At 41.8% G+C, this 25,335-nt stretch overlaps 1 protein-coding gene across 1 annotated transcript; it reads right to left on the reverse strand.

Annotated features, from left to right (window-relative positions):
- Positions 1 to 237: 237 nt before the first annotated feature.
- TSPAN8 (tetraspanin 8) lies at positions 238 to 23,669 on the reverse strand. Its single transcript, XM_050935911.1, has 8 exons — positions 23,573 to 23,669; positions 16,852 to 16,914; positions 13,766 to 13,894; positions 12,366 to 12,440; positions 12,166 to 12,273; positions 6,240 to 6,389; positions 4,091 to 4,174; positions 238 to 309 (listed from the first exon to the last, which is right to left on the reverse strand). The coding sequence occupies exons 1-8, from the start codon at positions 23,630 to 23,632 to the stop codon at positions 256 to 258; spliced, it is 723 nt and encodes a 240-aa protein (XP_050791868.1). The 5' UTR covers positions 23,633 to 23,669; the 3' UTR covers positions 238 to 255.
- Positions 23,670 to 25,335: the final 1,666 nt, after the last annotated feature.

Genomic DNA, 25,335 nt, shown 5'->3' on the forward strand with positions numbered 1-25,335 from the left:
AATCTACACACAAAATGAGCTCATCAAAGTTGTAAAGATATTTATTGCAAATAAAAATCCACATTCACATCATTAATCTCATTAATTTTAAGGAGATCATTTTACACGAAGAATCTGTATTCATCAGGGCTGCTGCTTTTATCAAAACAGCTGCTTGTGACATGCATATATTTATTTAAATGTGGAAGCCAAATACCTATCTATCTATACAAGTTTTGATTTGGCTGAGGACATAGTTCTGACACTTCCATTGTTTCATTTTCTCTGGATCTGACAGTACAGGCTCATCGAAAACCCCAAACCAACAATCTGGAAAACAAAGACATTTATGGTATTACTTGGCAGTCCTGGAAATCCCTGCATAGAATTGATACACAGTGAGAATATTTTGTTTGCAAATGTCTTGGATTTACATGCAGACTAAATCTGTGGTGGAGTAGATTTTTTCCAATGACTCTCACTAGAAGCATAACTCTAGAGTATTGGGATTTTAATGAAATCAACATGTACCATAGGTAAGATTGCAGAGAAGATGGAAGACTTAAACTTTGTTTAAAAAAGATGATGGCCCGTGTTGATGGGGGACCCTTCTTCAGACATGGGATTTTTAAATACAGCTATTCATTTTTATTTTCTAAATCTCTGGAATAACTTCTCAGACTCTGTAGTATACCAAGATTTTAGTTTCTTTGACATCTTTTATCTTTTCTATTTTACCTTTTGTGTGTTTCACTAGCTTTTATATTATATCTATACACACACATTATATAAATATATACTCAGACACCTCTATCATTTTGGGTGCTAAATAGTCACATTACAAATATTTTAAATTTACCAATAGTCTGATCAGGCCAGAAATGTTGCATCTATTAAAGAACTAGCTGACTGAAATGAAATCTGACTAAGGCGCAGTTTTGTTGCGGGAATTACTGGGTGAAATTCTGTGGCTGAGATTATGCAGGAGGTCAGATTATTCAATGGTTCTCAACCTGCGGCCAGTAGGCCGCTTGCAGCCCAGTCAGCACAGGGCTGCAGCCGATGTGATATTCTCAGGGCCATAGAGATACTATTTGATGCAGCTCACATAACACGAAGGTTGTGTAAATAGGTTGAGAACCAATTAGATGACCATAATGATCCCTTATGCCCTTAATTTATCACTATATGAGTGTTAAGTAAAAAGAGGAAAGATCCAAATAGTCATTTATGAAGCAACTAAACAACAGTGTTTAACTTTTTCAAGAAATTTACAATGGAGAACATAGAGAATATACAGATCTAAAGCTAGACAAGAAGACAAATTCATTAGTGGCTAGTATAAGCCACATAGGCATATTCACTTGTGCCTGTGTTGACTTTGGTCCAACATCCCCAATACAAGATTATGGTCTAATTTATACAAATATCACAGTGAGTAAATGTTTCAGTATGCCGATAGCAAAAAGAAGAGACAAGGAGAAGCTTTGGAAAAGCACTTGTTGAGTTTGGTTGTGGGTTGTTTTTTGGGGCGGAGGGTGGTTAAGCAAATGCCCTTTTAATGGCTATCATTTGACATGTCATGGCAGAACTTCAGCGGGTATAAAATGTCATAGATTCGGTAACATCAATGGAGCGATGGATCTTTCCCTTGGATTTTTGTTTGTTTGTTTTTTAGTCCTTTCATGATCAAGAGAGACAGCAGCAACAAACAGCCCAAATGGAGAACAGTGGCAGACTGTTGGCTGGCTTCTGACCTAGCAGTTACCCTCGCCCTTGCCCCTGTTCTAGCCATGGAGGGGCAATTAGTGATACCAACTGGATGTAATGGAGTGAAAGTAATTGATCCCCATTAATCCTGCAGAGGATTAATTAAACACAACTGAGTGGAGAAGGCCCAGAAGAGAGGAGGTATGGAGTTCCCACTCTCTATGGGAAGGGGTTCGGGCATGTAGACTGAGGAAAGCCACAGTGATAGAACTGATCCCTGTTGGGGGCAGGCCCTGGAAAGGGGACAAGATCCAGGGAGAAACCATACAGAAGAGAAGACTCTCCTATGGAGACAAACCCACAGAGTAGGCTCCTGTGGTTGAGTAGCTCTGAGGTAGGGTTTCTACACGCTGCAGAAGACTTCAGTTGCCCAAGAGGACAGAAGAATTATTCAGATATTTGGGTTTTCATTTGAACCTTTTGGTTACCCTGGAGGATATTTGAACTTTTTGTGACTTGGCTGGAGGGCTGAGGCATGGAAGAGCCAGTGCGAGGCAGATGGTCAGGAGGCAGTGCTGGAAACGAGGATCCCGGGCAGCATTGCACGCTGACACAAAGGTGTGCTATGCATGGTGAGTAAACAGCCTTTTGTGAAATGTTAAGTAAGAGGTTAGTTGCAAGTCATATCAAGCACTTCAGCCATACTGAGTCTTTCCTGCTTACTATTACTTTCCTGGACATGGATTTTTTAGGTTGGGGCTCCTGCCCACTATTAGGTCAGGGAGAATAATTCTCTGCCAAAGCAATGCTATAATTTAAAAACCTTTTCAGTCTGAATTATGGATTCAGCACATGCAAAATGCTCTTTGTCATCCTCAAGAGTCTAATTTCGGGGGGGGGGGGGGGAACTACAAAGAAGTAATACAAAAAATGTAAAATAATGGAATGAGACAAAGCAATTAAGTCCCTTGTTTCTTAGGCATAGACAGAACCTAACATTAGTCAGGTGGTTAACTAGATAACATCACTTTTCCCCCCTCATTCCTTTAGAGAAAATGTATTGTGTCATTGTTCAGTAAATGAAGAAACAATTGAAATAAGTAGCCCAAAGATTCCAATTGTATATTCTGCTCTTTACCTGTTTAAATTTCCTCTATGGGGGAACTGTGTCCTCAGAACAATAATTCCACATCATAATCTCTCTATTATGTGAGGACTGCAATTTAGTTACAATTGAGATTAATGTAACTGGCCTGAACTCTTGACAATACAAAGCTTTCTTAAATCAATGTATTTAGAAAGACAAGGTCAATAACTTTTTTTGGACCTGATCCAAATCCCATTGGAAGGTCTGTTGACTTCAGTGGACTTCAAAACAGGGCCCATTAAAGCAATTTTTTAAAAAAGGTTGAATTTCAGGTTCCAGCAAGTAGTAATATCTGAAATTGAGAGGGTTCAGGGTGACAGTCTGGTTCAGATGAGCATCCCAAAGTTCAGACCAACTTCCAGCTTAGCTGGAAATCCCATAAGGATGGGTTCTCTTGTGAAATTTCTACCATTTCGTCTATCTAGTTGAGCCAGAAATAGAACAAGAATAGCATCTCTTTTGGTATTTTTGGCCCCTCTGTTTCTGCTGCTGACAAGAACCAGAAAATAAAAACACACATGAAAGTGAGAAAAGAAAAATATTAAAAAAAAAAACCAAAAAACTCTGTGATGGGGCTACTCTGTAGATCCACCCACTGTGAGCAAGTGAGTAGGAAAGGAAGGGGTGGCAGGAGAATGTCTCATTCTGCCACTTCACTGCCAGACAGCATACATAGGACTGGAAGGAACCTCCTGGCTCATCAAGTCCACTTATTTGCTATTGCAGGCAACCCTATCATATAATCCCATTCAGACTTCATTTTAAAGCTATCTTGTTTGCCTCCATACCCCTAGCAGGAGGCTGTTCCAGAGCCTCACTCCTGTCTTGGTTAGAAACCAGTAACTGGCCAGACGCACAGTAAGTAAACTATTCTCCTCCCAGCAAGAGGGGGGGAATAGGGAGAGGACTGTGACTCTCCCCGGTGTGCTGCTGGGGTTATGCAGCTAAGTATCAGCTTTTGCTCAGGGCCAATTGTAAAGTTACTATTTAGCCCTTAGGCTGTAAATTCTTTGCAGGAAGTGGGTCGTACAACCTGTTTGTACAGTACCCACCACGGTAGGGTCCTGATCCTGAGGTCTTGAGCCTTACTGCAATATACCTAAATACTAAATGATGGTACAATTCGGGATGAGGTTAAAGCCAATTCACTCTTGCCTCATAGTAGGGCAATCCAGGTATTTTAATCCCAGTCCCAGCATACTTTCAAATGCAACACTTTGCTTGTCATCCAGTAAATATTTTAATGATTTATACCTCAATAAATGCCAGTCCAAATGCGATCCCCATGAGTATGACCATATGGTGTTTGAAGAAATCAATTATCACAATGCTACATGGCTGAAAGAAAAGAGAAGATTAATTATGAGTAATAGAAGATCATTAGGAGTACAGCCTCTAAAATCATTGGCTGCATGGGATAGCACTGGCCAAAAAGGTAATCCACCATGTGCAAGAGAAGCTGTTCTAATTTGCTCTGGTTTGTTACAAAGACAAAGAGTCCATCTGCAACCATCCTGTGCTCTGGGAGGAATATCTGCTCTTTGTCTTCCCAAATATGAATCTAGTATCCAAATATACACGTAGGGTAAAGTTTCAGAATAAAGACACTGCTTCAGTGTCTAGGGTTTGTGATACTGCCACATGTAAAATGAAGTAAAAATATCATTTATTCTTATTTTCTCTGTCAAATCCATTTTAATTAGAGAGGGGCCAAGGCTGTGAAGTTTGGGTCTGGAAGTGAGTCAATTTACCATTACACTGATATTTGCATTTGTTGTTCCAGGTCAGGTTTATTACAGGCTCAGAGCAGGATGATTGGACATGGAGTCACATTTAAATCCAAACTTTCTCAGATGTTCGAGGGGCTCAGGCTGGAAGTGGGATGGAGTGAGCAATTCAGATCTGGAATTCCAGTTGGAGCCTCTCTGTACTTTTTTATAAATGTACATATGCTTGTTCTTATCATAACTACATTTGCTCAAGTCGGTGACTAACTGCTCTTCCAAACTGTGGTGAAGACCAAGCGAGACCCAGAGCCATCAAAACTACAGGGTCCCTCCACCACCACCACTGTTCCCTGCCCGAAGAGGATGGACTTTCTTTCACCTTGTTTTCTCCCCAGTGATAAACATGTTAATCTTTCGCTCAAAAAGGCTTTAAATTTAGCTCTGACTCACTATTGCAGCAAGTCTCAAAATGGTGGGTTTGTTTCACAAGGATCCTGCCAAGATCCGCTCTTGCCCATAAAATTTGGTGATTTGCACAGGGAATTTGTCTTGCACCCACAATAATTCATCTATATTTTCATGCTTGTATTCTTTGGGTCCATTTAGACCCTGGCTGAACTTTGGCCAAAGAAGAACATACCATTTCATATTTCTGAATGTTAGGACTTGACTCTGCCACCCTACACACCTGCTGAATATACCCTTATTCACAAGCAGCTTTCCTTCAGTGACTCGAAGAATGAATTAGTACTCAGCATAAATATGGGTGGCAGAATCTGGCAATGAACTTCAATATTTATAAAAATCTAGCCCCCAAATTTGATATTTATAGAAATCTGCTGTATAGTGGATGTAGATAATGACAAAACCAGACATGTTGTACCACTAACTTTCTAAAAATGCAGATATTTTATGCATGTTTTCACTATTTCCCTCTGGATTTGCAGAGTTCTAATTTCCATGTAATGAGACAGATAAATTTTGAAATAGATGAATTGAGTTCCCTTCTCCCACCCTCCAATTTTTGTCTGAATCTCTCTTTGCTGCCTGTCATCATGCACCCTGTCTTACTGTTATAATTAAATGCTGAAAGCTTTTCCAAGGGGTACAGCTGGGGAAAATGGCCCCTCAAGTGTGCTGTCAGAAAACATGCAGCATTTCCTTCCAGCGGATTCTATAACTGAGCATGAACCTTTTTAAAAGAGATTAACAATCTCTTACATTGAAGCCTTTTATCTTGAAATATTCTTAAGTACTTTAAAAGCTATGGGTCAAATCCTGGGCAAACATGTCTGACAATGTAGTTATCTTATTGTGTGGAATCCGGAGCCTGAGGTGAGAGAGGAGGTGAGTAATCCCCATAGCAATATGGAGCTGCCACTAAGGCCTCCTGTCACTCAGAATCTTCACTGGTGACCACAAGCTGGGAACCCAGACAGGCTGCAGAGGTCCTCAGGGCACTGTAGAAAGGCAGGCATGGCAGAGGGAGTAGGCAGCAGCCAACAAGCATTCTGCACTTCACAACTACTGGAGGAGAGGAAAATTTAATTAAAGAAAACAGGACAAACCCTTTTCCTTTTCAAAAGTATCAGGGGCTCTTTAAGGACCATGCTAAGCAGACAGACCTCGCTCTAAACCTCTTTTTGGAAAGTGCAATATGTAAAAATTGTACTTACCTTTTTATAAATGTATCTGTTAGAATAAAAGATGCAGAGATCTGTATTTTGGTCTTTCTCTGCACACTCACAGATTTTAAAATTACCATAAGGAGAATTAAAATTGCTCCCCCAGTCTTCAGATCCCTTCACCAAACCACAGCACTGGTTCTGTAAAAGAGGAGAAATGGAGTGGTGAAAGGGAAGAATGGTGACTGAAAACAAGTCACATAAATCTGTTTCACGCTTGCAAACCTTACCAAGACGTTGCACATCTAAAAGGCCATTTGTGTACATGTATCAGTGTCTTCTATCAATAATCAGAATGACAGATGAATTGTAGTCAATAAATAAAGAAGAACATATTTCCAATATACAATAAGAAAGAATCAGTAACATGGTTTTGGATTAATGACTGCATGTGTCACGACATAGCATGTAACAACATTGGATGTTTTCAGCATTATGCTTTTTCCCTACATTTTATATTTATATGTTAGACATAGCCAAAGTATGTTACATGTGAAAAAAAGCCAACCTGGAAAAAAACAATACAGGCATATAAAAATGTGATAGCTAGAAAAATAACTACCTTAATGGATGGGTATCCCATGAACCTAGCCATGGGCCAGAGAGACTAGGGATTTGTTTTGGTTTTAAAAACCTAAACGAGGTGTGGTTTTGGTTCAGGTTCTATTTCATCCAAACCATCAAAGTGCAAGGGTGGAGGTAGGGCATCACAAAGTTCCGGTTTTAGCTCTTCTCTGTTTTAAAGGGCAGCTGGAACCACTCATCTTGTAGACATGAATGGGACATCATAAAACAATCATTTACTAAAAAACAGAGCCACTATGGCTCCACCTCTACTTTTTCCAGAGAGACTCCTCACCCCTCGTGGGGGCTGTCTATGATATCATAAGCAGTGGGTTGGGTGAGCAATAGGAGCTGGCAGCACAAGCTGTCTAAATGTCTGGCTACCATTCCCCTAGCATCCCTGGCAGTGTTCAGAAGAAGAGTCTCTAAGCTCATCCCCTAAAGTCATGTGCTTATATGGACCAGGCAATGCATACCCAGGCATAATAAGAATGAACGGTTCTGAGCACTAGCTGCTCTGTAGTGAATGGCCTGTCCCCTTATGCAAATGGGAGTTGAACATTCTGCACTTCTCAGGAGGCATCTTTCAGGATCAGACACATCTTGAATGTTCCACCTTTTGGTGCTAGACATGCATGGATATGAGCCTGGATATAAACCCGCAGAAAGAACCTCTCTTTTTATCCTGTTTTATTTCTCTCTTTTTTACAATAAAATATAGCATTACATGACTTTCTAATAAGGGAGAAAATATTTCAAATAAGCAACACATAGTGAATGTTCCATAAGATATGCTCATTTTTCTTTATGACTTACATAGTCCCTGACAGGCTCCCTTATCCCAGGACTAAATTTGCCACTACATACTGATGGCTGATTTTAAAATAGTAAAGGTTGGAGTAACAACTTTCTTTCAAAATATCTTCAGCTTGGAACCAATGGCCATCAGCCCTCTTTTAAAGCATCTTATCTCAGTGGTGGTGCTCATTGGGTGACATTTGTCATGGCAAAATAGTATCTGTCATTCTTTGAGTGCTGAAAAGATTATACAGATTGCATATCTAGGTTGCTGCCATAGCTGGTTTGAATGGGGAGTGCAGCCAGATGGAGAAAGAACTTCCCTTAGATAGAAAGGCTTTTAATGATGAGCGTGGTATCTCCCTTGACACAGGAGTCTGCCAGCTCTGAGTTATTGCTTCATTAGAGACCTGTAAAGTGAAGACCTCAGACTGAGGAAGGAAGGGAGGGTTAGGTTTAGCAGAGCTTGTCATAACGTTATCATTCTTTGTTCTGAATCCTCCTTAATAAAGTCTTTATACAACATTTGCTTTCTCCCATAAACCCATTATATCGTCATTCCAGCATCACTTGGATCCATCATCATTTATTTTATATAAGATATCAAATTTCAATTAACACTGGTAAAATGGTGTGTGATACGTAGCTCTGTGATGGGGTATACAAACCCCACACTGAGACGGAAGCGGTTAAAGGACTAGATTGGGTCCAGGTAGCCCCACCCTTCCAATCCTGCAGAGCATGTTCCAACTGGAGACAAGGTTGAAAAGGAAGCAACCCAGCTCAGAAAGGGGAAGCTAAGGAAGAATGCACATCTGCCCTGAAGGCTCCTGCAAAAAAGGGGCTGGAGAGGCCTCCCTGAAGGCACAGTGCTGTATGCACAGCCCAGCCGGTGCTGGTCATTTTTGGTTTCCTTTTTCTTTTCCCCTTATCTGGGATCAGAAGCTGAGGGAAAGAAACTGTGTTAGGAAGAGACCCAGGGAAGGGCCCCTCCCAGAGGCCCAATGCTAGTGACCCTCCTAGGCAACAGAGCCAGAACCTCAGTATAAGTGGGAAGGCCACAAGCCCCTCCCCTCTTTCCTCCTCTTCCCATGTGGCCCAACCCTGCTCCTCCTCTTTCCCTCTGAGGCACGACTCCATGGCCAGGCCAGAAGCCGGAGCCAGGCTGTGGTAAGAGCTGCCCAGGGAGCCCGGGCTACTGTGAGAAGCCCTAGACGCTCCACCTGCTGTGGGTGGTGGTCAAGGTGCCTGAAAGCAGCCCCCAGCCTATGTCCCTGCCCCCTCAGGCACTCCACCCATGGCAGCTGAAAGGCTTGGGGCTCCCCACAGAAGCTTGGGTTCCCTGGGCAGCTCTGATCACGACCCAGCTCTGTTCTGGCCTGGCCAGGAGGCAGGGCCTCAGGGGGAAGAGGAGGAGCAGTGGGTGGGGCCTCTTAGCAAGGGAGCACCCCCTTGACCCCATCCGCTCTGGGAAGAGGCTGGTGCCTCCGGTAGGGGCTGTGCTTGGTGGCAGGGGAGATGATCACCTTATCAGTCCCCGCACCAGGAAGCTCAGCCCCTGCTGCCACCGCTCCGTGCCTGTTCAAGGCTTGCAGTTTTGAGGGGGGCAATGCAACCTCCAAACTATATCCATGTTAAAAATTGGGAGGCCGTGGTCCCCTTGCCCTTGCCCCATGGTCCCCTAGTTCCAGCATCCCTGCTCCTAGGGCCCCGGGTCAGAGCCCAGTGCAGCATGACCGAGTAAGTGCTAACCAGTAGGCTCCTTGGCTCACAAAGGACCCCTTTACAAGCTCCTTCTTTCACTGAGTATTTAGAAGAAATAAAAACATTTTAGCTAAAACAAAGTACTTTAAATTCCATCCTCCTGTATCATGTTTGTGTTGGAAAGGAAGTTTCTCTGAAGGTAGAGAAAAATACTGAGACATTTCAGGCATCACTTAGATGAGAAACTGAACAATCACTGCCAGTCTAAACTAACACACATGCTACAGATAAGTGCTTCACCTATAGAGAGTAACCAAAGCCTTTGAGCAGGTGAGGCACTTTTTATACTGAGAATTTGTTTAGTAATTTGAAGAAGAAAATTAAAATGTTATTTATATTTTATGCCCAGCACTGGCCAAATTCTAAGGTCTTTTATTAGTTACTGCATCCTTACGCAGGTAAATTCCAATAAAAGTTCTAAGATAGAGTTTAAAGATAGAAGGTGGTGACAGAATCACAATCTAGCCTAGGGATGAATCTCCATTTGAGCACAGAGGGTTCAAATTGTATCGCTCATGTCCCCATTGCTGTGAATCAAGAATCATAGCTGTGAATCAGGTGTGTTTTCTCCAGAGAAGATAAGGTCCACTGGCACAGCAGTCAATAAACCTAGCATTATATGAGGTTTTCAGAATGCTCAGTAGAGACAGCTCCAAGATGCAAAGTTTGGTTCTTTGTCTGACTTTCCCTGACTTTGAGCAGTGTTTGAATCTAGGAATTTAGTCTTTCATTTTATTCAGAGTGACAAATTTTAGATCTGGATCCAAATCCAAGATACTGTTAGACTGTAATCAAGTCACCTCTTAAACTTCTCTTTGTTAAACTAAATAGATTGAGCTCCCTGAGTCTGTCACTATAAGGCGTGTTTTCTAAACTATTATTCATTCTTGTGGTTCCTCTCTGAACTATCTCCACTTTATCAATACTCTTCTTGAATTGTGGGCACAAGAACTGAGCACAGTATTCTAGCAGTGGTCACACCAGTTCCAAATACAGAGGTAAAATAACTTCTGCCTTTCTACTTGAGATTCCTAGTTTATGCATCCCAGGATCACAATAACTTTTGTAAGAAGCTATATGGGAAACAAATATTTACTAATGGGCTCCTCAATCTAGAAGAAAAAGGTGTAACATGATCCAGTGGCTGGAATCTGAAGCTAGACAAATTAAGACTGGAAATATATATATATTTCTGACAGTGAAGGTGAATCATTGGAACAATTTACCAAGGGTCATGGTGGATTCTTCATCACTGACAATTTTAAGTCAAGATTGCTTTAGGGATTATTTTGGGGAAGTTCTATGGCCTGTATTACACAGGAGACCTGATAATCGCAATGGTCCCTTCTGGCTTTGGAATCTATGAATCAAAGACTGGATATACTCAAATTCAGAGGCTTGGTTCAGGTATCTCTATAATGGTCTGTATTTGGTTATAGGCTGCAGACCCTGTACTCTCCATAGCAGTAAGAACAAAGCTTACAAAATCAACAGAATGACTATGCAAACCCTGCAAAAGAGAGACAATACCTCTGGATCTTCTAAACTCAATAGATAATATCTGTGATCTTGTAAGCTCCATAGTGATATAACGAGTGCAGAGCTTACATGGACCTCAGGAAGGGGCTGGAGACCTTTCAAGGAACAAGTGAATCTTCAGACCTTGTAAATTCTCTTGGCAGCATGTCAAGACCTTGAAAGCTTTTTATTCATGGCTTTCTATTACTTACAAGAACTGCTGGGTGCTTCAAATTTTCTTGAATAAGGGTGTTTGGATGAAGAAATTTACAGTATCTGTAGGCACATGGCAGAGTTTGTAATCTTTGAACCAAAGTTATTTGGTTTATATAGCTCAAACTTAGGTTCTTTGAACCAGATAATTTAATTTATGGATCTTAGATACATAATATCCAGACTTTATAAATGTATATGGTCCTTAAGTGATTTACAAACTTTACATGGAACTTTGAAGTTCAAATAGTTGTAGTAAATGAGTCAACCATAAAACCTTCTAAAATATAGCTCAGTAGTTCTGAGAGAAAACAAACGAATATAACAAAGTTGGAATTTCTACACAAGCAGATATGATATTCCTAAAAAAAGAAGTGAGATAAGTACCAAACGTTCTCTTTTCTTCACGCTCATGTATCAAAAATGCTTAGTGATCTGACAACACGCAGGTACTTAGATAATACAACAAAGACAATGGGATAAAGACAGAGATACCAAACTTCCTCTAGAAAGAGACTTTCAGAAAGTTAAATGATGACTCATATGTAAGCCCCTAGTCAGTGGCTCGGACCCTATGGCGTGGGGGAGAGGGAACGGGAGACTGGGAATGGGGAACTGCATAGTGGTGGATCCAGTGAATATTCTAAACCAGAGACAACATGTGGGGCAGGGCAAGTGGGGTCATGTGTATCTCCAGATTTGCTGCTTGGCTTGTACTGAGCATGCTCACATGGACTTTACATCCTCAGTAGCATCTACTGAAGCCTCTGCCCTCACTCTGCTCCCCCCCCCCACTATCGACAGATACAGGTTGTCTCTATGCTAAACTCCTACCCCCAATTCTTACACAAACATTGCTGCAGGAAAATCATCACAGGAAAGAACTCCAAGCCACAGAAAGAGACTAGAATCCCCCTGTACAGTTTTTCAGCTGCACTTAGGGCAATTTATGCTTTTTCAGAAGGGTGATACTCAACTCTGTAGCAGTATAGTGATGAAACAAGGATTAACTCTGCATCAGATGCAACAGACGAGACAGATAAAACCTGCCTTCAATTACCATTTTCTCAAACTTCTGAAACTTCTCTTGAAATACTTTAGAATCCTGAGTGACGGCTTGCAACTTCTTTGCCTCCTCTAAGAGAGTCTTGTTAAGCGTTGTTTCTATCTGGAAATCCAAGTGATATTATATTATAATAGTTCATACTGTGTGTAAAATATTCCAAAGAATTCAGTAAATGTGATTGAACCATACAGTACCTGAGACTTATACACTGCTCCCAAAATACCTGCTACGACCTGAAGAATCAGGATCAAAAGCAGTCCAATAAAAAACTAGCAAGAAAACAAAGAAGGAAAAAGTTAATACTTTTGACCAGCAAAAGATCATTTCTTCCAGATTGATGTCAAATTATTATTTACATGAATGGAAACTTTGGTAGAGTAAATTTACATCCTGGTTAGAGCTGATCAACGTATTCATCCTAACTTAGTTTGAGACAAAAATTGCCCTTTTTCTGTACACAAATGCCCTGGACCAGTGTAAGGGATGATGTGGTGTTTCACTGTTCCAGGAGGAGCATTGGGAGCTGTTATGTCTCCTGCAGGCGCAATCTATCCGAAGACTGCAAAGGTCACATGGGGACTGCATATTGTGCTCTATCCATTGGCATGGTACAGATTGCTGCCTTCCCCAGGACAAACGTTTTGTGCAGCTCCATGTGTGACATTTTATGCCAATGATGTAATGCATTAATTTGCATATTTGGACAAACCAATCCCACAATCTTCAAGTTGTGGTGAGTATACTTGCACTGGTGCTTCTCTCCCCTCCCGGCTTCATAGCTTCATAGTACTTAACAGCTGTGGTTAAGGATGCTAGGTAGATGGCTTGGTGCTGGGTAAGACAAGCTGCGGGTGAGGACGAGTCAGGTGTGACCTGGGAGTTATCTGAGGTGACTGGGGGGGAAGTGACAGTGGTGGGAATCTGGGAGAAGATTGGCAGGGGGAAGCTGAGTGGGAGTTGGTCGGGGAGAAAGCTGGGAGGTGGCTAAGGGATTTCTGGACCTAGTACTGGGCCCCCCTCACCTTCTATTCCCACGTGGTTGCCACTAACTGCTCCTTCCCCTCTGGGATCCAGAAGAGGGAGAAGGGTGAGGGGAGGCAGAGTGCCCACAGTGCCCTGGCAGACAGGACCAGCTTCAGGCCCATTCCCACAGCTGTCAGAACCAATGACATCTCAATAGGGCTGAAACAATTTGAGTGTCACACCAGATGCATGACTCTTGGCAGCTATACCCACACAACAGCCCTGCTCTGTGTAAACTATCCTTTGGGATAACTTCTTCTGGAGTTTGATGGAGTTACCAGTTCCAAGAGTGAAAGGACTGCTATCATGGGAGGCCACTAAGCAGCCACAATATGGCCCAATATTTCTGGAAACCCTCCAGACCCTGCCTATGGAAGTTGACTTTGTCAGACAGTGAGAAGCATCCCACCATGCACTGGGTGGAATGGTTTCAAACAGTTAATACAAATAATCATTTGATCAAGCAGAACTGCCCCAGATTACAACCAGTCTCATTTGCAAGGAACTTTTCCACCAGCCCTAACTTTAGTTTGAAAATTTTAGGCAAAAGTTTTTCTTTCTGTGACCCTACCAAAATCAGCATGCACTGACTTTCCTTCATTGCACCACAGCACCCCAGGAAACCAAGGACCATAATGATGGAGCCCACTGCTATCATCAGGTCAACAGCTGAAAACAGGCTACTATCTAAATTGAGATCCTGTAGAGAGAGAAACAAAAACTCAGCTGTAAGAAAATCCTTTCTAGAAGAAGAGAAATTTGTTAGATAACCTGATCTACCTCTCCCTCCCCATTCCACAAACACACACACACACACACACACCGCCCCCGAAAGAGAGTGACTTTGTAGTTGAGGATAGAGAACTGTTATGTATGGATTACTCAATCAGGGTGACATCCTCTCATGAGTAGAGGGCACCCCTAAGGCCTCATTTCAGCCCTATTTTGAGAGTTTAAGTAGCAATTAGCAGTCCATTGTCTTTGTGCTGGCCCTCTGTACAGGAGTGAATTTCACCTTTAGTGAATAAACAGAGGTCTTTTGTCTTAAATATGATTTGTTCTATTTTCAGCCAATAAATATTTGTTTTTTCTATATGTAGAAAAAATGATTACCTGGAAAAGTTCTGTTATTAATCTAGTGTTGTGGAAAAATAAGTTCTTCATGACAATCCCAGAATGCATTCACTTACTCCATTGCACTGCCTGTGAGAGCATTATTCAGAATAGTACTGGATACACAAGAGGGCAAGGTCAGAAACATTTTTTCAAGGCTTCTATATGTTTTAAACTGTTTCCTCAGTATTACTCTAAGGGATGGTGTCTGTATTTTGATGTGTGTGATATTTAAGCAAACAATTCCTATAATTCAATATAATTAAATATCAATTTATTCAGTTCTGATTGGGCATGAGAAGGGCTGTAGGCCAAAATTGAGGGAAACCTTCAAAGAATATTTTCCTCACTGTTGCCAAGATTAGTAACAATGTCTGGAAATTGTCACATATATCTTCTGATGGAAACAGCAAAGCTGCATATAGACTAGTATAATATGAGAAATGCAGTGTGCTTTACTTTTCCAAGCTGAAGTAAACCTCCTATTTACTGTTAGAGAACTGTATTCATCTACAGCCAAATCCTGAAATTGTTACTCAGTAAAATAGTCAGACAAAATGCACATTGACTTTGAATGGGAACTTTGCCTGAGTGAAGACTGGAAATGATGTGTACGGGCTTCAGGATTTGGTCTCTAACTCTTAATTCTGCAGACAGCAATTGAAGCAGTTCAGCTATTTAGAACTAGGGATCCAATTCAGGAAAGCACCTAGGTACATACCTAAATACTGTCCTGAATAGAAATGCTTTCCTGACTTGTGGCCTTGCAGAGCACAGTTGTGATTAAGGTATCCCAGGTATATAAGGCCATTTGGGGAAGTGTGCTGTATAAAGTCAATAAAACAGATGTGGCAACTTCAGCCTCTGTAGAAGATTGGAAGATTCGAGACTGGAACTTGTCTTCTATCCTCTTACGTAATAAAGAAGCTCAAAGCTCTCCACTTCTCCACCACCAATGACTTTATATAAAATATGGCCATATTTCATTGTACCAGGGGACTCTATAACAAATATACAGTGTGTTCTTTCATGTCCACACTCTGGCAAAGGTGGGAGTTCACTCTGAGATTGACTGGCTGTAACACAGCCAGCCACTAGAGGTAGGACACCAACATCTTTTTTTTTTTCCTTTTAAATTGCAAATGTGAAAATGTTGATCAAAGACATATTGTTCTTGATTGATGGGAAAAGTGCCCTGGCTCATGGTGTGGCAACAGACTAGCAATCAGATGTCTTGGCATTTTAATCAGCCCTATAAAATCAACCTGGAAGTCAGAGAAATTGTTTCCAACATGGATAGCCATTTTTTTTCACTTCTGGAATCAGTCAAGAAGCATTTTAAGGAAAAAATTACTCACAAAGTCTCAAACCCATTTATCTCTCTCTGGCCCAGATTCATGCACTGAAGAAAAGAGTTATGTTTCTCAAGAGTATGGAGCTGGATGTTTCACCCACCCCATCCCCATCAATATAGTAAATTTTAAAAGCTCTGAGTGCATACTAGTCCGCTAAGCTCCTCTGTGCTGTCGAACCAGCCTCCCACTAAGAGAGATTCCTGAGCAGTGGCAGAGGGAAGATTTGCTGTTAGAGTGTGACTCCAATGGAACTTTGCTGTCAGGGACCATTGACAGTAGGTTGCAGGAGGGCCCAGAACCACTGAAGAAGCAAAGGGCCTCCACACAGATGGCCTTGGCCTCTGGTAGATTCCTCAAGAACCTTAGACCATGGTAGGTGAACTTCTTGATTATTTTATAAGGAGGGATGGGGGTAGGTGAAAATCCAATGGACTGATCCAGATAAACTTCGTGAAGGGGACCTTGGGCAGTTTTCCTCTCCTCTCGTCTCCAGCAGGATTTCTGCAGGAAAGGACTTCATAAGGACTTCTTGATTTTGCTACCTTAGGGCCCTGTACTGCAAATCCTTACTCGTGCAATAAAAAGGGTTACATGATCAGGCCTCATATTTTATCAGTTCCACTGGAAACATAAGGAAAATATTTGCTTATATGTAAAGGCTAAAATTGCTCAGGGATTAGACATCCCACTTTTGAGGAATGGCTCGAAAGCAGAAAATTCACTGGAAAATTCAAAAAGGTTCCTGAGTATACTTACTTCTTTTTCTAAAAAAATTTGGACTGACTTTTGAGGGGACTGTTTGTTACGTGAGTACTGATCTTTCTCCCACATTGAAATCAATGGCCTAATTCCCTTTGACTTCAACGGGAGCAAGATCAGGATCATGTCACACAATAGAAATCTAAGCAGCTTTGTAAACATATATAGTAGTAGTACCATAAAGAAAAGCTCACTGCACACATACCTCTGCAATTGTGCCATTCATTACATCTGACCACCTGACTGATCCCTCTTATTTAATGTTAGAGATCATAATTTGGTTACTACACACACACCAGTCACCTCCCGGAAAGGCTAGTAAGCTCATGGAAATTACTGTAGAAAATGAATGTGTGTTTATTAGCTGACCCAGTGCTTTATCATTTTAGGCTGAAAAAAAGTGTGTTTTTGTAGGACAGAATACATTTACCTCCTGAGCAGCTTTGCTTACACGCATCCAGATTGAGACCCCCAGAATAATGCAACCACACATCTGCAGGGAGAAAATATCAGTAATAATAATATCTAGATCTCATCTATAGCACTTTCCATCACTAGCACTCAAAGCGCTTTACGAAGGAGATCAGTACCATTATCCCCATTTTACGGTTGGGGAAACTGAGGCAGACAGCGGGGAAGTTCTTTGGCCATGTTTGCCCAGCAGTTCAGTAGCAGAGCTGAGTTTCTGCCCATTAGGTCACACTGCCTCCCTGTACACACACTCAACATCCCCAGCTGCACCAGGCACCTGCAGAAATACTGAAATTATCTATACAGCAAAGCGAAAGAAAGATCAACAGCCTACAGCTCAGGATACAGCTTCACAGCTGGAAAACTTCATAAATGGCAGTTGAATTTCCCTCACTCACCCGAGTGGTGCAGTGTGCTGTGCACCAGCTGCCTGATGTTCCAATTCCAGAAGTCCCTACAGTTCAGTGACGATTTATGTATATGGTTTGGGAGGCACTTTGTGATCCCATGGGATGAGGGTGTATAAAAATGTACAATGTTATAATAGTTAGAGAACACAGTGTATACCAGAGTTGTAAAAAAAGATCATTTCTCATATCAGGGCCATCCACATGGAGACCCCCTACCCCCAGCAGCCTTTTGTTCCCTGGCACTGTTTCTCTAATGAAACTGCAGTACCAGGGACTCCCTTTGCCAACAGCCTTCCCAAGCCGCATTGCCTTTTCCAGATAAGTACTGCAGGACCAGAGAAAGGATGGTGTGCATTCCTCCACCCCCCCTTAGCCCATCCACTCTTTCCACTTAGCTTAGCCAATACTTGATCCAATCCAATGGGTTCCAACCCTGCAGACAGCTCTCCACAGACTGGTAGGAAGTGAGAAATAGTTCTGGATGCAGGACAGGTACATTCCCGTGGGCCCAATATGGCCTAATATTAATGATCAAGTATCAAATATTGAAGTCCTCCCTCACTTTTTATTCAGGTAAACTTGAACTGATTTCATGGGTTTGTTTTTTTTAAATTATGTCCCTGGGAGTCTGACTGGTGACTGAGTAAAATCTGAGAAGGATTTCAGGATTTGGCCCTGAGTGACCCACCCACCCCGTGTTTTTTATTAGCTACAGTGGTTGACTACAAACAACCATGTGCAGATCCTCATTTCCAAGAATAATATCAGCATTGCATATCAAGCAGGGGTATACTGGACCCAAATGGAGACATGCCCAGCTAGTTGAAAGCATGACAGGGGGTGGGGGTAATAGGAGCCTATATAAGAAAAAGACCCAAAATTCAGGACTGTCCCTATAAAATCAGGACATCTGGTCACCCGAGAGAAGACCTTAATGACTAGATGAAGGATTAGTAAGCAGGCAAAGGGCCTGACTCTCCTCTCGTTAACTCTGATGAAACTCAGATTAGAACCACTGAAATAAAGATAGTTATACTAGTGAAAGAGGAGAACCAGATCCAAAGAATGTACTGGCTTGAAAGAATGGAGGGGATGTGGGGAAAGGAGAAAGAAGAATCATTTAAGGACAGACTGCCACGCTTACACAAGTTCAGTGCTACCTTGCTGTATCCCGTTAGTGGTCACTTTAAGTAACTGTGGTAGAAGATGACCTTTAAATTTTTGAGAGAGATGATGATATAGGCGTCTCAGTAAGATTGTGACCATTCCTGGACATTTTGAAGTAAAATTGTTATTTTTATGATTTTTAGACAATTTTCCTTAATAAAAACCATCACCCACTAAAAGGGCTGGTATAATACTCAATCTCAGATCCCATAATGACTTTAGCAGATTATTTAATGTGGAACATGGCCAATACTCAAACCTGAACACTACATTTTTTCTGCTTCTAAGTAAAAGTCCTGTAAGTACATTAGTATTTAGTCTGTTTGTAGGCTTTTATATCTGAACAGGAGGAAACAATAAAAAGAGAGGATATTATTTGCTATCTCATGTTATCAAATTTTAACTAGAACTTCCATTGAAATTAATGGGGACTTTGGCTTAAAAACTGATGGTATTATATGACTCCATGTTCAGGCATTGGTCTATGTCACTGAGTAAAATATTTGGCTACGTACCAGACATTATGGGCTTTAGTCACGTTCACTTCAGTGGCACTTCTCATGTGAGAAAATCCATTTGGCCTAAACCAGGGGTCGGCAACCTCTGGCACGCAGCTCGCCAGGGTAAGCACTCTGGCGGGCCGGGCCAGTTTGTTTACATGCCGCATTGGCAGGTTCGGTGGACTGCGGCTCCCACTCGCTTTGATTCGCCATCCCAGGCCAATGAGGGCAGCAGGAATCTGCAGCCAGCACATCCCTCGCCTGCGCCACTTCCTGCCACCCCCATTGGCCTGGAACGGTGAACCGCGGCCAGTGAGAGCCACGGTCCGCCAAACCGGCCAACACAGCATGTAAAGAAACTGGCATAGCCTGCCAGGCTGCTTACCCTGGCGAGCCACGTGCCAGAGGTTGCCGACCCCGGCCTAAACTCATGAACAAAATTTGACCCACAATATTATTAATGACTTTATTACTGCCAGAGAAATATATCAGTAATAATAAAATGAATAATGGCCCAGAATTAGATTTTCCACTTAGTGGGAAACTCCAATTTCAAAATGTTTCCTTTCCAAAATAAAAGAGAACCAAAAATTGTTGCAGTTTCCTGCAAAATTATGAAATTCACCCCCACACACTCAGAAATAGTTTCAGGTCAATCAAAATGTTTTGCTCTGATAAAGTCTGCATATTTCATTCCAATTCAGAGTTTCTTCTATAAAACCCAATTTTTAAAAAATCTGAAACAAAAAGTAGTTTCAAAATGAAAAAAATGAAGCATTACATTCTGAGAGGGTCAAAACACAATGTCTCAATCTTACTGGAATGCTCCATTCTGTTTTTTTTGTTTTTTTTCCAAATGAAATTTTGTCAAAATCAATACATGTTGACAAAATGTTTCATTTTTGACAAATCAGCATTTTTGAATGGAAAAACGTGCCATCAGAAAATTTCCAACCAGTTCTATGGGTAAAAGCAAATAACTGAGGCTATATTGTGGCTTTGCCACAAGCCCTGACCAAGGGCCACCTATGTAGCTGAACTGCCTTAGGAGCAGACCAGGGCCCAGACTGTGTCTTACAGAGTCACAGTCTGGTGCCTGGTTCCCCACCCCCTTCCTTCAAAGGCAAGTGCAGTAATCTGTGCCAGTCCTACACTTGATGCAGATGTGCTGACTGTGATGTCTGACTAGAATACTAGGGCTCCACCCACTCCCTACCCACATGGGTAGTAGAGCGAGTTGCAATCACATGGAGATTGCACTCCTCACTGCACTGCTTCATGTATTGTAGGCAGCCTGGGTAAAGAAGCAAGAAGGAGACTTACATACCCTTATTCCTTTGCATGGATGCATAGGCTGGAAATCAGAAGGTTTCTAACCCTCAGAGGAGGTTCTGGAACAGCCAATAGGAGTTGTGGAGGCAAACAACCTAACTAGTTTTAAGATGAAGCTTGATAAGTTTATGAATGGGATTGTATGACAGGCTTGCCTGTGATAGCAGGGGATTGGACTCGATGACCCAGGAGATCCCTTCCAGTCCTATGTCCTTACAGGAGCCCTGAATAAAGCTCTGCCTTGATTTTGTTGAAATTCAATATACTAGAAGTACTCAAGTGGCAATAGCTGTTCTGAGGCTGATGCTACCTTAGCTTCCTATTATAAGCTCGATTTTTCAACCCCACAGCAGGGGGCACTGCAAGTTGGTTGGACTGTTGGCATTTTTGGCTCCAGCCACTTCTGGACAGTGCCGGGATTAGTGTGCTTGGGGAACACTGGCTAAAAGCTATAGTAATACCCACTGTTCTCTCTGCTGAATTCTGACTGCTTTCACAGAATGTGGACATAGGAGAAATGCAGAATGACTTTTTTGTTTCTGTTTTCACCAAAAAGATTAGTAGTAATTGGATGTCTAACATAGTAAACGCTAGTGAAAATGAAGTAGGATCTGAGGCTGAAATAGGGAAAGAACAAGTTAAAAATTACTTGGACAAGTTAGGTGTCTTCAAGTTAGCAGGACCTGATGAAATCTATAAAAATGGGAATAAGGACAACCTGGGGAATTACAGACTAGTCATCTTAACTTCAGTACCCAGAAAGATAATGGAACAAATAATCAAGCAATCAGTTTGCAAACACCTAGAAGATAATAAGGTGATAAGTAACAGTTAACATGAATTTGTCAAGAACAAATCATGTCAAACCAACTTAATAGCTCTCTTTGACAGGATAACAAGCCCTGCAGATGGAGGGAAGCAGTAGATGTGGTATATCTTGACTTCAGTAAGGCTTTTGATGCTGTCTAGCATGACCTCATAAACAAACTAGGAAAATATAGCCTAGATGGAGCTACTATAAGGTGGATGCATAACTGGCTGGAAAACTATTTCCAGAGTAATCAGTTGTTCAAAGTAAAGCTGGAAGGGCATATGGGGTCCTGCAGGGACAGGTCTTGGGTCCAGTTTTGTTCAACATCTTCATAAATGATTTAGATAATGGCATAGAGAGTACACTTACAGAGTGTGCAGACAATATCAAGCTGAGGGAGGTTGCAAGTGCTTTGGAGGATAGGATTAAAATTTAAAATGATCTGGACAAAATGAAGAAATGTTCTGAAGTAAATAGGATGAAATTCAATGAGGACAAATGCAAAGTACTCCACTTAGGAAAGAACAATCAACTGCATACAGTAACTCCTTGCTTAAAGTTGTAGTTATGTTCCTGAAAAATGCTACTTTAAGTGAAACAATGTTAAGTGAATCCAATTTCCCCATAAGAATGAATGTAAATAGATGAACAGATTAGACAAATTGTAAATAGGTAAATTAATGTAAATAGGTAAACAAATAAATGTAAACAGATTAGACACACCTGTCAGGAATGGTCTCGTTATTACACAGTCCTGCCTTGAGTGCAGCGGACCAGACTACATGGCTGTTGAGGTCACATCTATGTTCAGCTTAAACTTTAAACATACTCAAAATCAGCCTGGGCTAGGTCTGAGTTCACAAACCAGAACTGGCTCATTAGTAGTTTATTTATTGTGTCCCCAAGGCCTCAAAGGCTTTTGCAAACTCTATCTGGCTAGCCACAAAACTTTCAGAAGCTACTGTTTGTGGTTTCTTTTGAGTTTTCTCTTCTCTTCACTGGGAAAGATCCCTTGAGGCAAGTCCCTTGGTGTAGCTACTAATTCCACTTCTGGTTTCAGTGTCCCCTTTGTCAACCTGTTACATCTCTTGCCTAAGGGTTGACAAGATTCAGCCATAAGAAGACTGGTTTTATTTGAACTCGAACCTTCCAAAAACTTCCAGGTCTGCAAACAAGTAAAGCCACAAGAAGTATGGAGATCTGTTTCAAACCAAACTCAGAAGGCTTCACGTTGCTCTTCTTTTACATCAGACCTGGATTCTACTCTCTCACATACTCCATCCACTTCAATATAATTACCCCTAATACGCACTATTGCAACCTGTCAGTGTGCCAGAGCCAAAGTAAGAGACTCGGTGCAAGACAGAGCCAAAATAAGACACTGTGACAGACCCAGGCCAGTGGGGTACAGGAGTCTGGTAGAGGGCAAATATACTGGTCACTAGATGAGTAGTTTTCTGTTCCCTGAGTGACCAGGGCAGGGGCTGCACTAGACTAATCAGGAACCTGCTAGAACCAGTTACGGCAGACAGGCTGATTAGAACACCTGCAGCCAATCAAGGCAGGCTAATCAAGGCACCTGGGTTTAAAAAGCAGATCACTCCAGTCAGGCTGGGGGAGCCAGAAGAGAGGAAGTGCGTGTGAGGAGCTGGGAGCAAAGGCCCAAAGAGCTGAGAGTGGGAGGGTGTGCTGCTGGAGGACTAAGGAGTACAAGCATTATCAGACACCAGCAGGAAGGTCCTGTGATGAGGATAAAGAAAATGTCGGGAGGAGGCCATGGGGAAGTAGCCCAGGGAGTTGTAGCTGTCACTGTTACAGGAGGCACTATAGACAGCTGCAATCCACAGGGCCCTGGGCTGGAACCCAGAGTAGAGGGCGGGCCCGGGTTCCCCCTAAACCTCCCAACTCCTGATCAGACACAGGAGGAGTTGACCCAGACTGTGGGGAAGATCACTGAGGTGAGCAAATCTGCCAATAAGCGCAGGACCCACCAAGGTAGAGGAGGAACATTGTCACAACACATACAAACATTATTCCTGCAAAAGATTTAAAAATGCTTCTATAAAATGATTCTAACCCCCCGATGTAAATAATTTACAACAGTAAAACCGAGATAGTTCATATGTAACATAGACAACTTTTGGACGATAATGAGTGATGTCCCTCAAAATGAGGGCACTTGCAATATGTCGTCACAAGAACTAGATCTCTAATTTTAAATGTACAAAAAATACAGGCATTTACTTAGCATTGAAAATGAAAGAAAACCAGAGACTAAGCTAATGTTGCTGATTAGCTGAAGTTCAATGGATTCTCTCTCCCCTCTGCTCTACCTATTTCCAATCATACTCTCGTTTTTTATTTATATCTAATTTCCTTTATAACTGCTGCTGCTATATTCCCTGAATATGGTGGGCTCTGATTCCCATGCCACTATTAGTAACTTAAACATCAACTTACCCAGAACAAAAAGTTGAAGATGAACATGGAATATTTCATGCAGCTGCTCACCCCTGCCATTTTCAAAAGCTAGTGAAACCAAAATTGCAGAGAAAGCTTTTACAGGAGCTCTTCTCTCTCTCTCTTTTTTTTTTAAACTCTTCGAAAAGCTCTGAGGCTGTGTTCTGTGCTCTGATACCAAAAGTCTTGGAGGAAAGCAGTTACAATTGTTTAATTACTACATATGCCCTGGGTAAATATTAACCAAGCACTCAAAAGCATCACCAAGTGTTATCTCTGAATACGTGCATAGTCATGTTCTCTTGCTCTGTCTACAGGATTGGAAGCTTTTATGTTTGCATTTTTATTTTCCATACCCCAAAAGTAAACATATATTACAGGATAAGGCGTAATATCAAAAGTGGAGGAGAGGAAATAAAAATGTAAAACGTTTATAGGCTCAGTTTTAAGAAAATCTAACATTAAATGCTAAACACTTGCACTCCTAATGCTTCTAACAATTACAAGATTTGCTCTGTTTCATCACTTTATTTACACATTGCCAGAATTCACAGCCCTCCCCTCAATCCTGCTCCAAACATCCGGCCTAAGTAATGGGATGGAGGCTGGCTTTCTCTGCACAGGAGTGGGAAGAGAGGAATCTGCCACCATTATTTCAATCTCAGTGACCTCTGGCTTTCCCTCCATGACAGCATCCCATGGAGCTGGGATCTGTAGTGCAGAGCATACAGCCGCTGGGCAGATTCCCAGATTTTTTTCTGCCCCAGCACAATGGTCATATGGTTCCACTCTGAGACTCCCTACGCCCTGAGAGCAGGGGCCAGGATTTTGTCCCAGAGTAAATAACAATGACAATTGTAATGACTTGACTTTGCTTTCTTTGGTTTCCCTCAAAAAGATATTATTAAATGAATATAGATATCAGATTGTTTGGCCTTCTCTATCGCTATGTTTTCTAGAGGAAACTCAACAAAACAGTCCTGGGGGATGAAAGTCAGGCAGGCATTACATTGGGTTCTCCATGGAAAGAAAGCTTTAATTTGCAGATGGCCCCACAAAACTTTTGCTGGTAGAGGCTGGGGATGGGCTACACTGAATCAGTTTGAGTCCCAGTCACATTGACCAACCCCTCTCTTTAGTCAGTGGTGTTTACTGTTATCCTCCAGATCTCCATTCTGAGTGCACAGCAAGGTGGTTTGGGAAGTATTCTATATTTGCATATGCAACCCCTGCCCCCTCGGAGTGGCACTCTGTCCTCCTCTAATGGTGGCTCAGCTAGTTAGAGATTGCTACAGTCTTGGCTAAGAGAGATGCATCTTTTGGCTCATGCATTTAGCTCAAGAGGTCCAAGATTTGATGCCCGCTGCTGACAGCATGCCTTTGTGTGGGGCAGCGTTATATATATATATAAATGGTTAATAGACAGGGTGTCTGAAGATGGCACACATGGATATGTAACCTTGTCCTGGGTTTTGTTGGACCAACACAATTTGTTGGGCACTGAACGTGGGTTCTTCTTGTTGCTCTTTACAAAGGGGACGTGCTCTAGGTTACACTGACTAAATATAGTCCATAATTTTTATTAAACTAAATTTAAGAAGACTCACCTGCTCTGAATTCTGATGACTGGAGTTTAATTAACCTAACTGATATTCAAATTTCAGAGGTATGGCATATTTTTTGGAAGTAACAATTTTACTAATCCTGAGGGCTTTCTAACTAATTTATTTCACAACGTTCAAACTGAATCAGAGAATGTTCCT

Source organism: Gopherus flavomarginatus, chromosome 1, assembly GCF_025201925.1.
Source record: "Gopherus flavomarginatus isolate rGopFla2 chromosome 1, rGopFla2.mat.asm, whole genome shotgun sequence".
In the NCBI taxonomy this organism is placed as follows: Eukaryota; Metazoa; Chordata; order Testudines; family Testudinidae; genus Gopherus; species Gopherus flavomarginatus.